General features: G+C 41.5%; 1 protein-coding gene across 1 annotated transcript; it reads left to right on the top strand.

Annotated features, from left to right (window-relative positions):
• Nucleotides 1–5,745: 5,745 nt before the first annotated feature.
• Nucleotides 5,746–12,587, top strand: LOC306968024 (transcription regulator protein BACH1-like). Its single transcript, XM_079563263.1, has 4 exons — nt 5,746–6,008; nt 7,290–8,414; nt 10,711–10,917; nt 12,171–12,587. The coding sequence occupies exons 1-4, from the start codon at nt 5,766–5,768 to the stop codon at nt 12,483–12,485; spliced, it is 1,890 nt and encodes a 629-aa protein (XP_079419389.1). The 5' UTR covers nt 5,746–5,765; the 3' UTR covers nt 12,486–12,587.
• Nucleotides 12,588–13,278: the final 691 nt, after the last annotated feature.

Below are 13,278 nucleotides of genomic sequence, written 5' to 3'. Positions count from 1 at the left end.
GCTGGGGCAAACTGTCAACCTGCTGGGTTTGGTCAGGACTACTCGACAACTAAAAACATGACCTGCAGCTTTAGTTTGAAGCTAATGTGTTTCTTTTTATTCAAGCTCACCAGACAAAGTCATCCTTTTTTTATTGTGCCGGTTATAACATAATTATTTTAAGTTATTTTACAGAGAGTTTGAGTTGCGACCCTCAGCTTGGAGATACTCACCAAAAAAAGAAAGAACCAGGCACCAACTAATTAAGCTAAAGGCAAGGCAAGGCAAGTTTATTTGTAGAGCACAATTCATACACAAGGCAATTCAAAGTGCTTCACAGTTGCATAAATATAAGAAAACAAATACAATCAATAAAACATCAACATAGAATTAATCAATTACAGTAAGAGGCAAGAGTGTAGATAAAATACTTTCAGTTATATGCATTTTTAAGTCTTGTTTTGATTCGCTCTGTCTTGAGCACTATTTTTAAGTCTTGTTTTGACTCGCTCTGTCTTGAGCACTATTTCGCTCTGTCTTGAGCACTATTTTTAAGTCTTGTTTTGACTCGCTCTGTCTTGAGCACTATTTCGCTCTGTCTTGAGCACTATTTTTAAGTCTTGTTTTGACTCGCTCTGTCTTGAGCACTATTTCGCTCTGTCTTGAGCACTATTTTTAAGTCGTGTTTGGACTCGCTCTGTCTTGAGCACTATTTCGCTCTGTCTTGAGCTCTATTTTTAATTCTTGTTGTGACTCGCTCTGTCTTGAGCACCATTTTTAAGTCTTGTTTTGACTCGCTCTGTCTTGAGCACTATTTCGCTCTGTCTTGAGCACTATTTCGCTCTGTCTTGAGCACTATTTTTCTTGCTCGTTCAAAAGTAAGTTACCTAACCTCTGTTTTTGTCGCTCCTTCTCCTCTGGACATCAATATAAAATTAATCAATTACAGTAAAAGGCGAGAGTGCAGATAAAATACTTTCAGTTATATGCACGGGCAAACAGAACTGTTTTCAGCCTGGATTTGAACATTGTCAGAGTTGAGGCCTGTCTCACATCCTCGTGAAGACTGTTCCAGATTTTAGCTGCATGAAACTGAAACGCAGCCTCACCGTGTTTATTATTGACTCTGGGAGCCACCAGGAGGCCCCTCCCTGAGGTTCTCAGGGCCCGAGATGGTTCATACGGCTCTAACATGTCAGAGATGTACTTTGGAGCTAAACCATGAAATGACTTGTACACAAGCAGAGCTGTTTTAAAGTCTATTCTCTGAGTGACAGGAAGCCAGTGCAGAGACCGGAGCACTGGACTAATATGGTCGTATTTCCTGGTTCTTGTCAGGACTCGAGCAGCAGCGTTCTGGATGTACTGTAGCTGTCTGATAGCTTGTTTAGAGAGGCCAGTGAGTAGGCCGTTACAGTAGTCTAATCTGCTGGAGACAAATGCATGGATAAGTCTCTCTAAGTCTGGTTTTGACACTATTCCTCTGATCTTAGCAATGTTTTTCAGATGGTAAAAAGCTGCTGATGTTATTGCTTTGATGTGGCTGTTTAAGTTCAGGTCTGAGTCCATGATTACTCCTAGATTTCTAACCTGATTTTTTGGTTTTAGAGAGAGAGACTCAAGGTGACTGATAACACGTTGTCTTTGTGCCTGTGGGCCAAAAACAATGATCTCAGTTTTGTCTGAGTTTAGTTGGAGAAAGTTGTTTTGCATCCACAAACTGATCTGTTGGATGCAGTGACAGAGTGTATCTACAGGCCCATGTTCACCAGCCGTCAGTGACACGTAGATTTGAGTGTCATCTGCATAGTTGTGGTACGACACGTTGTTGCTGTTTATTAGCTGACCCAATGGAAGCATGTACATGTTGAATAAGAGAGGTCCCAAGATTGACCCCTGGGGGACTCCACAGGTCATGGCAATTTTGTCTGAGACACAGTTGCCAATTTCAACAAAGTACGTCCTGTCCTCGAGATAGGACGTACTTTATTAGATACCATAAAATGTTATGGTATCTAATAACTAGGGCATCGGCCGGGCGATATTATCGTCCGATATTTGCATATTTCGCCCAAAATCGGCCAATAAAAAGGTCGATATCTCCAGAACCGAAAGTGATAGAGACTTCCCGTTTTCAGCACCGCTCAGTCAGAGCTTTAAAATAAACCCTCCCACCCCTGCGTAGGCCTCAGGGGAGCAGAGAAACACAGTGGTGAAAATTGTTTGTAAACCTATTTTACATGTTTTAGTTTATAAACTTGTGCATATAATTTTGTAACCATAAGAGATTTACCGTTTTTTGTTTTGGAATCTACTGATTTTTGTCCTTCAAACAAGCTCGATCTGTAGTACCTATGAAACATGAATATTCAGCGCCCCCTGCTGTCACAGTTCAACACTGACACATTTAGAAGCATCATGCACAGGATTATAGACATATCAGTGGTGCATAGTTTATTGAAAGGACAGGGTGCAGCTACATTAAAAAGATGGCTGCACCAGATTTAGCATTATGCTAACTTCCATCTCGGTTGACCGATTTCTATATATTTCGATGATTGAAGCCTTTACTATAATACTAAATGCTTAAATTTAGGCTATTTGAGAGATAAAAAAAATCGGCCAGACCAACCCCCTTAATATCGGTATCGGTATCGGACCCCCAAAATCCGTATCAGTCGGGCCCTACTGATGAAGACATTTTAGACCTATGTTCAGCTTGTCAGGGGAAAGCGACTTTTTAAAATTAAAAATAGAAAATGAGCATGAGGTCAAAGCATAGACTGTAAAATTAATAATGGACTGAAGGTGCATGGCTCCCCCATAGTGATCAGCTTGAGCTAACTGAAGCGCGTTCATGCTAGCAATTTATATTACTTAGAATAGGGCAAAAATAAAATGGTGAAAGGAGAAAATTAGGACAATGTTGTGCATATTACGACAAGCACTTTTGGTCACGGTGGCCTCCACAACGCTCCAGGATCATGAAAGCCTACCAGAAACTGAAAACAAGAGGCCACCGTGATGGAAAGTAAAGGCGCCATGCTGACCACTTATATAGCCACTTTGTATCAAAAGTTCAAAATTTAAACAAGGGCAAAAAAGGAGCCAGCCGTCATTTCCTTAAGGTTTCAGGAAGACCGAGTAAGCCAAAATAAGTTTGTCCTTAATTTTACAGTCTGTGGGTTGAAGGTATGGGTGTAGTATTTTTGTTTTTTGCTCTTTTCTGTTTGGCTTTACCCAAATCTAAAAGCTTCTTGACTGGAGAGCAACAGGGTAACACCTCATTTGAAAGCAAAGACCTACAAAACTGATGGTAACTTATTTGTCGCCACATTTTTGTCACTTTTTTAAGCTTTGGTGAGGTGTTTTTGTCTATTTTTTGTCATGTTTTCGTCATTTTTGTGTAGTATTTTTGTCATGATTTTGTTGTGTTTTCATCACTTTTTTTGTAACCTTTATGTCGCTTTTTGTTGCTTTTTCAGCTCTCTTTAGTTGTGCTTTTTGTTGTTTTTATATTGTGTTATTGTTGCTTTTCCGGCGCATTTTTGTTGCTCTTCTGCCTCTTTTTTGTTGCGTTTTCATTCTCATTTTTATCTCTTTTTTGACGCTTTTTTCAAGAAGTTTTTAGATTTGGGTCAAACTGAACAGGAGATAATGTGCTTGGTTAAGGTGGGGAGGTTAAAATTAATTAAAAGTGATTCCAGTGAGTGAAAACGAATAGCCTATACAATGACAATAGTTGCATATTATCCATTATTTTCTCCTGAATTTCCCCCAGATGTGTGAAAAAGTCCCCTGTCCACTAGTCAAACCCCTCAAAACTTCAACCAAAAGTTTAATCAACAACCCTAGTCTCGGTGACAACTTCTGCCACTTCTGTGTGAAGGCATTTGGTTTCGCGCATGCGCAGTAAGCCACATCTGCTTTTCTCGCTCACATGACGAGAAGAAACTCCGCTCGAAATGGACCACGATCATCAGTAACACGACTTTTACCCATGGCATCGCGGTCGTCCTCCACGTGACAGGTCAGCAGCGCCTTGATCGATCAAATCAAACGATATATCCAGCTTTTTATGCGCCATTTTGATCCGCAACTGGCTACATGTGTTAGCGAGTGGTTATTTCTCAACGCTGGCCTAGCTGCATTTTGGATTAGATAAGAGGGATTGTGGTGGGGTTTAGTGTTTAATGCTTGGATTTAAAGTGTTGTCTCTTATGAAAAAGCCATTGGACGTGTTAGAATGAAACTATGGGCCGTTACGGTAAGTTGACTTAGCATGAGTCAGCAGTTAAAGCTGCTGACTACCACAAATATGGTGTCACCGCTGTTGCTTTCACAAAATAAGCTACGTTTTTTATTTGTTTTATTTTTCATTTTTTTATGATTATTATTATCTTAAATAGCCAATTAATAATAACTTGCTTGCGGTGCTGGCTGTTTAAAAAAAAAAAATATATATATATATATATATTTATTTATTTATTTGAAAAGGGACTGCACATTAATCAACATGGGTGCAATGTTGACATTTAAAGTACATAATAAATGGCTGACAATATTCTCAAGACTTACTATTTAGCAAAGCATTCTTTGGTCAGAAATGTATGAAATTTATACATAGAACTATATTCATAACAGACAAAAAAATATATATAATATCCTGAGTTCGGGAAATTCCACAGTTACCATGGAGATGCGCCATTTTTGCAGCTGTTAGCATACATGTCCATTAACGTTTGCTAAAAACAGTATGAAAAGTGGAGAAACTAATGAATACATCTTACACACTGGTGTCCAAGTGTTTTATTGTGAACAATAAGTCCAGTATTTTAACCTATAAAATCTCCATTAGTTTACAATTGCTGCTAATCCCATAATGCTTAGCGATGTGAAGGATGGGGGAAGTCTTTTGTATGGTATATATTTCGATATTTGACCCACTTTATACATTTGTGAAGCTATAGTTCAACCTCTTAACCTCCGCCTTAACCATTTTTCTCCCATTCAACTTTACCCAAATCTTAAAGCTTCTTGAAAAACAGGTGACAAGTGTGTTGAAGAAGCAACACTAAAGCAACGAATCAGGCAATAAAAGCAGGTGGCAAAAAAGGAACATAAATACAACAAAGCAGGCGACAAAAAGTAATGGAAAAGAAACAAAAAAGCAACAGGACAGGCAACAAACACGCAACAAAAACGGAGCAAAACAGGTGTCTGATACCTTGAACTCTTCACACATCAACTCCGAATTATGGTCCCAGTAGCACATTATTATGGATTTTTTTATTGATGGTTGTTTTGTTTTGTGTTTTAATGTTTTCTATATTTATTGGAGCATATTCCAATCTGATTCTGATTGTGTAGAGTGATGAAAGAGCAACAAAAATGCATTCTTCATTCTTCGTGAGTAACTGTGAAACTGTAATTTCCTCATCATGAGGCGATAAAGTATAAAAATAAATCATGAGTCTCTATCCTGTAGCTAGTTACTAAGGCTGAGCTGCAAACATTTGTGATGTCATAAACCGGTTTTGTAAGGTCTGAATGGTACAGGGGTTTTCCATCCTTAACAAAATTCCTAAGCTGTCATCTGATCTGTTCTAGTGTCACTTGAGGTAAGTGGCTTGTAAGCTCCAATCGAGAAAGATTTGGGTAAAGCTGAACTGGAGAAAAGATGGGGGTTAAGAGGTTATTAAAAGTTGGAGGCCCCTTCTCTAAAGAGCTCTGTGTCCCTGTTCTGCCCCTTTCCTTCAGCCCCTCCCCCCTCTCCTGCAGGTGCCATGTCCGGCCTGTCCCCCCGCGCCTCGGTCTTCACCTTCCAGTCGGCGGTGCACAGCTCGTGGGTGCTGCAGAGCCTGAACGAGCAGAGGCTCGGGGACGTCCTGTGTGATGTGACCGTGCTGGTGGAGGGCAGGAGCTTCAGGGCCCACAGCGCGGTGCTGGCCTCCTGCAGCCGCTACTTCCACAGCAGGCTCCCGGGGGCCCTAACCCGGCAGTGCCCCGTGGTCACGCTGCCCGAGGAGGTGAGGAGAGATACTGGGATTACACTTCAAGCTGCTACCCTTAGCATTTAGCATTTTCTGTCACAAATATAATGTATAAAGGCTGCACAAGGTATGGCCCAATCATTGTTATTGTGCTATCAGTGACGCAATTGACTCTGTGCATAACTTCAAATCATAACAACGGCGCCCAAGAAGTGACTTCCTGTTTCGATCCAGCACGCCAAAATAAAAGCACACAGCTCGTGTCATTGATTAGTTCAACAAGTACTTGCAACATTACAAGAATTGAATTAAATACACACATTTTAAGTGTTTTGTCTGTTAATAGTTCGGCAGAAAGAAAGTTGAACTAATGAATAAGATGGTGCTTTTATTTTGGTGTGCTGGATTGAAACAGGAAGTCACTTCCTGGGCAGTGTTGTTATGTTCTGAAGTTATGCACAAGTCAATTATCCATATAGCAAGAATCCACAATATATAAAATCACTGAGTTTTTTTGCTAACTCAACATGAATCAAAAATCGTCAAATTATATATGTGCAAAAGAACCATTTTATTTGTTATTTCGATAATATAGTTCAGTTTTTAAGTCTTGTTTTGACACAAGACAATGACACACAAAAAAATGCTTAAAAATGTTGGTTTACTTGGATTGTTCTGTATTTACAAATGAAAATTTGCTTATATGCCATCTGATCTGCTCAATATATTTGTTGTGCAGCATGTCCTTGTCAATTAAATCAAATATTGAACTGGTTAAATCAAAAATGCATCATACTGATTCTACTGAGTGTTTTTACTGTAGTGCTCAAAGTCATTACAATGTTATCAACTCCTTTAAAATCCCCTTTCCTTGTGTGAAGCGTTTTGGGTGACATGTGAAAAGCGCTAAATAAACAAGATTCACTTTCTCTTCCCTAATGGTTTTTTAAAAGTGTCTGATCACCATGGTAACAACACAGGACAGCTTTCCATTTACTTTAAAGTCGGCTGAAACGGACCAACATCTCTCTAAAAGTGTGAAATTACATAGTTAAAGGATCTATATCATGCTATTTTAGCCATTCCAAAGTAAAGTATAGGCATTTGTATGATATATTTCTCACAAAAAATAGTGCTCCATAGTGGTAGAGGTATAATATAAGTATTTTCTGGAGGTATTTTCCAAACCCGGAAGACGCAACGCTTCGATTCAGTTAACTCCGCCTCCTCTCTCTTTAGGAAGGTTGAATAAAGTCATTGGTCATTATTTGCTTCAGTAAAAATTCTACACATTAATCTCCTCTCCTCTTTGTGCAGGTGACTGTGGAGGGTTTTGAACCGTTGCTGCACTTCGCCTACACCTCCAAGCTCCTCTTCACCAAAGAAAACATCCGCGCCGTTCACAGCTGCGCCGACTTCTTGGGCTTCCACAACTTGGAGACATCCTGCTTTGACTTCCTCCTGCCCAAGTTCTCTGAAGCCCAGAGACCTCCCCAGGCTCCCCAGTCGTCCTGTTGCCAGAATCCGCTTCCCAACTCTCCCCATTTTGGCGCGTCGACCGGCAGGCGGGCTTCAATCGAGACTCCCACCACCGTCAGTGTGGGAGAAAGCGACCGATCCAACATGTCGACGCGTTGCCCCTCCGAGAGCCCGGCTAGCAGCGACGCGCACTTGTCTCTGGAGAGCTGCGGGCCTCAGATGACTCCCCTGACTCTGGATTTAGCTGCGAACGGCGTGTGCCCGATGTTGTCCATGCAGTGCGCCGACTCGAGCAAGGCGGACCACCCGGCGCAGTGCTGCGAGAGGGACATGCTCGACATAGGAAACGTGTGCAATCAGAGCGAGCTGGCCGACTGCGGGCTGCCGTGCGATTTGCAAACCTCCGGACACCAGCAGGAGCTCATCGAGCCGGCGGCGGAGAGCAACGAAACCGCGGAGACGGCGACGCGGGCGGAGAATAACTGCGACCAATGTCCTTTCAGATCAGAAGCGGGCGTTTGCAGCGAGCTTTGGCAGGGCTCCGTTCCACAGCAAACGAGCTCGGATCAAAGCGGAATCGGCGTCGAGCGGGACCTTTCGGAAACTCCCGTCCGCGCTTCAAGCCAAGACGAGGGCTTCGAAGAGCGGAGCAGCGTGGAGAGGGAGGTCGCCGAGCATTTAGCGAATAGGTTTTGGTCGGATCTGTGTCCGGCGCAGGCGCAGGGACCGGCGGAGCAGGCGAAGATGCCCAAAGCCGACGACTTCCACTGGCAGCTGGACCTGAGCTCCAGCATGGGCGAGTGTCCTTTCCTCAGGGACATGGGCGGGACGGCAGACGAGCCCGGGATGAGCTGCAGCCCGTCCCAGTGCGAGAGGAGCCCCTGCGTCTCCTCCTCGGTCCAGTCCGAAGACGACTCGGAGGCGGAGGCGGACGCAGAGGCCAATCAGAGGAGGGCAGCAGAGGTCAGTGTCAGAGGGTCTAATCTTGGAATGATGTTTCCAGGTAGATTCTAAATAATAGCAAAGTAATAAATCTGGCTGAAGCTAATATAGAACCTGCAGTTGCACGTATGACCTGAGGTGGCAGTAGTGAGTATAAAATGGCCAACTTGCATCTGGCCCCTTTTAAGGTACCAGCATTGTAATCCAAGTATCGTTTGAGTAATGGTATTGAAAAAACCTTAACAGTATCCAGCCCCAGGACTAAACTAGTCTGGCCAGGCATCTCTGTTCTAAACCAGGAGTGACTCAGCGACGACTCAGATGAGATCGTTTATAAAAGGTTTGCATCGATCCAAGAACTTTTTCTTCGTTCAGAGGTCCAGACTACACTTAGTTGTGATTGTGAAGAACAGGAAAAGCATGTTGTCTGGCTGGTATGGTATGGTATGGTATAAAAACAATCTTAAAATATCAACTTAGAAGAACCTCGTTGGATTATTAGGACCATGTTGGGACTGTGAGACTAGGGCTAAAACTGGTTTACAATTGGTCTAAACTTAAAAATAAAAAGTTACTTCATAAACTTAAACAAAAACTAGAACTGGACACATTTGAGAAACACTGGGTTAAACTTTCACCCGGTTCCAATATTAGGGGAGAGCTGTAGACCAGAGGCGGGCAGTACTCAGTTACATTTACTCAAGTTCTGAGAATAGCATTATCATACGTTACTTCTTGCTTCTACTTGAGTAAAATTATAAGAAGCATCTGTAACCTGTAATCTCTTAACTCTAATATGTTTTACTTTTTCCACCTGTGAGTGAATATTTAGTATATAAATACTTTAGTAATCTTCTGTTTAGTTCTGAAAAATGGACTCATAAAGAGTGACACTGGAAAAAGAGTTTTTTCTTATTACGCTGCCCATAAATGGAATGAACTACAAAGACTTTTACAACCGAACTCTGTAGTGCATCTGTCACATCCAAAATGCTTAGTACTAGATTTGTATAAAGAAAATGGTACTTTCTTTAATTGATATTTATAACATTTTCTAAATATTGTAAATATTGTATTGTTATTCTTTGCAATGAAACTGGGCGCTCTTGAAAAAGAGAGTCTCGTTCTCTCATTGGGCCTTCCTTGTATAAATAAAGATACAATTTAAAAAAATACAAAAAGTGGCAAATGCTGCTAAAAAAGATGTAGTTCATCTTGTGTACCAATTATTTAATTTTTAATGCCATTTTCTGGGAATTTTATTCATATATATCAGTGGTTCTCAACCTTTTGGCGCCGCAACCCCCATTTTAACAGTAAAAGGGATTCGTGACCCCCGCTCGGGTCACACCGTGAGAAATAGAAATAGTAGCCGACATAATTCTTAACCTCTTAACTCCCGCCTGAACCGAGAGGATCTTTTTCCTCACGTCATCACATTTTTTTTCCATCATTTTTTTGTTGGGTCATTTTTCTAACTTTTTGTCATTTTTTTGTCAATTTTTGTCATTTTTTTGTCAAATTTTTATCACATTTTTGTAATGTTTTTGTAACACTTTGTCACATTTTTGTCAATTTTTTTTAACTTTTTGTCATTTTTTTGTCAATTTTTTGTCATTTTTTCGTCAATTTTTTGTCCCATTTCCATCATTGTTTTCGTCTCAGCTTTTTTTCAGAAGCTTTTGGACTGGGGTAAAGCCAAACTGGAGAAAATGTGCTCGGTACAGGTGGGAGTTAAGGGGTAAAAAAAAAAAAAAGGCTAAACTGAAATTCATCAAACTACAAACAAATAATGGCACTCTGGTAAAATAGCACACGCATGCTACAATCAAATATCAGATGATATGCTAATGAAAATATGGCTATTTTATCTAAATGATCTGGCGACCCCCAAATTTGTCTCGCGACCCCCTTGGGGGTCCCGACCCCCAGGTTGAGAACCACTGATATATATCACAAATTCCAAATGATTTTATGTTTTGTTTCACACAATTTATGGCAGCATTGAAAATAAATCTGACTTTCACGCAAACAGTTACTCAAGTGCTCAAATAACACTTTCTCCAAGTACTTTTTTACTTGAGTAATTGTTTGTTTTTCACTACTTTTTACTTGTATTTAAGTAAGATTGTTTTAAAATAACGTTACTCTTGAGTAAATATTTTGGCTACTCGACTCTGCTGTAGACCTGCACCCTGGCACTGTCCAGAAACATTTAGCCAACATTTGATTTATAACACGACTTATGACTTGGCCTAAGTATTTCGCCGACACCGCCCTGAGTCCTGCATTAGCGTGAACGTTGTTGTTGTTGTAGATCCACCTGCCGTTCCCGGTGGAGCAGATCTCCAGCCTGAGCCGCAGTGCGTTCCAGCAGGTCCTGAAGAGGCAGCAGCTGACGCCGGAGCAGCAGGAGTTTGTGCAGGACGTGCGGCGCCGCAGTAAGAACAGGATGGCGGCTCAGCGCTGCCGCAAGAGGAAACTGGACGGGATTCAGCAGCTGGAGGTCGACATCACTGCTCTGGTCAGGAACATCTCTCAAAACATATACACTCCATCCTTCTCACAGCTCTGACATGTCAAGATGCTGACTGATCAAGGTGTGGCTCAGGCTGTCTACAATAAAAGGACACTCTGAAATGTTGAGTTTTGCTTTACTGCAGGGGTCAGGGGAGTGACCGTCATTTGCCTCACGCACTGCAGCACATAGAGTTAATCCTGTTATTCATATGGACCACAAACCGAGGTGGTTTTATTGATGACATGTCACCCATTGAGCATGTTTGGGCTGCTCTGGATCGGCTTATACAGTGCACATCTTGATATGCCACAACTGTGAGGTGGGATGAATCCTCAGGCAAAGTAGAACTGCTCACTTACACAGATTTTGAGACCTTTTTTTTAGCAATATTTGGAAGAAATGGGTCTATAGTTTAACTGTATAAAAGTTGTATGACTTTGAGTTCATCCCATGGAAAATAAGGGCACACACAAAAAGTTTTGCGTTTTGTTTTGCTCGATGAAAGTTAAAACTAGTGTTGTGATTCGATTCATTTTTTTTAATTCAAGTTAACTACAGGTCAACAACAATTTTTTGCACCTAAATTATTCAATAATTCAATAGAAACATGAGTTCAACAACAAATCTATTTATTATGGTTACCGTATTTTCTGGACTATAATTCACACTTTTTTTCATAGTTTGGCAGGGGGCGTGTCTTGATCGACTAATATGTGTTTTTTTTCTTTTTTTTCCTTTTCATAAATTCCAATATAGAATTTCACATGCCACTGGAGGGCACTGCAGGCTAATCGGGCAGCAGAAAGAAAGTTTGGAGTGAGCGAGAAGGTTACTTTTAGAAGAAAACAAAACAAAGGCTAAAAGCTAGAGCAACGGCTAGAGGGACAACTTCGCAAATGAGAGAATTGAAAAACGTGCTGTTGGGAGAGGTTTATCTGAGCTGTTTATGTGACATAAACATAACAGACACCTATTTAGTTTGCTGTGTAATGTATCACGTTAGCAAACCATACGCCTATTAAGCCTGTTGTTTTTTTCTCATGACGCATTTTAATGACGCTAGAGCGTCTTATATTCCGGAGCGATTTATAGTCTGGAAAATACGGTAATCTGTAGTTATTCAAGTAACAGAGGCAAAATGCATTTATAGCTATTTAGCTTTCAAGTGTTTTAGGAACTCTGATCACTCATGTAACTTGTAGAGGGGCTCATTTGATGTTCTTGTTTCCTGATTGTTCCCCTGTCGTCCCGTGCAGCGGAGCCAGAGAGAGCGCCTCCTGCAGGAGAGGACTGAGCTGGAGCGCAGTTTGGAGCAGACCCGCCGGGACGTGTGTGGTCTGTGTCCGAACCCCGGGCTGGACCGCGCCTCAGAGCACTGCCCTTCCGCTCAGCTCCCCCCGGACCCCTCCTTACCCTCCACCGTGTCCACCGCGCCTACAGAGCACTGCCCCCTGCTGGAGATGGACGCCGTTTCCTCCACACCAGCAGGCGCTCCGTCGGACTCCGGCCTCCGAGAAGCCTGTCCCATCTCCGCCTCGCTCTTCAGCAGTTTGCACATGGACTCATTTTGAGACGCAAACGCTGTGAAGTACGTTTTTACTCTTTCATTGTCCCGTAAAGGTCCAGTGTTTTGCTCCTCTGACTTTCAGGTCTTTCATTTAAAGCCACACTGTAGAACAGGGGTCACCAACATGGTGCCCGCGGGCACCCAGGGGCCCTTTGGGGCATGTCCAGTAGCCCTTGGGACTTTTTCTAAAGTGTAAAACACTTCGTTTCTTGAATCTAATTCTTAAAATTACAGTTATTTCGGTTCTTGTGACTCAGTATGAGTTTAAAATAAAGCTATTTTAATATAATATGGGGTCAATATCCTATAAGTGAACAGTGTACGTTTAAGTCTTTAGGATTTGTTTTTAACTGGTAGCCCTCGAACAACTTAATGCTCTTAAAGTAGCCCTCAGCTGAAATAAAGTTGGTGACCCCTGCTGTAGAACATTAAACCCATTCAATCTAGGCCAGACTGAGAGTTTTTATCTCTTTTTAATCTGGAACTTTTCACAGGAGAAGCACGTGTCAATTCTAAAATATAAATATTTAAGCATTACGTGCTTTTTTAGAAGCCAAAATATATTTTTATTGAAGAAAATAAATAATAAAGTAACTAAATAACAGGTTACTTGCATTCCATCCAAATCATAGAAATTACAATTTGATTTTCAATGGCTTAAAAAAATTATTGAAAGTTTCCATTTAGCTCCAAATCGACCCCGTAGGTTCTGAACCTTTGCTTGACTTTTGCTTTGTTTTTTTTCAATTGAACCTCTGTGAATTTGAATTCAGGACCCCTGATGCAGATGCTGCTGC

Source organism: Gobius niger (genome assembly GCF_951799975.1).
Source record: "Gobius niger genome assembly, chromosome: 1".
Classification (NCBI taxonomy): Eukaryota; Metazoa; Chordata; class Actinopteri; order Gobiiformes; family Gobiidae; genus Gobius; species Gobius niger.
Note: the sequence above shows the minus strand (reverse complement) of the source record. Positions and strands in the feature narration are given on the sequence as shown.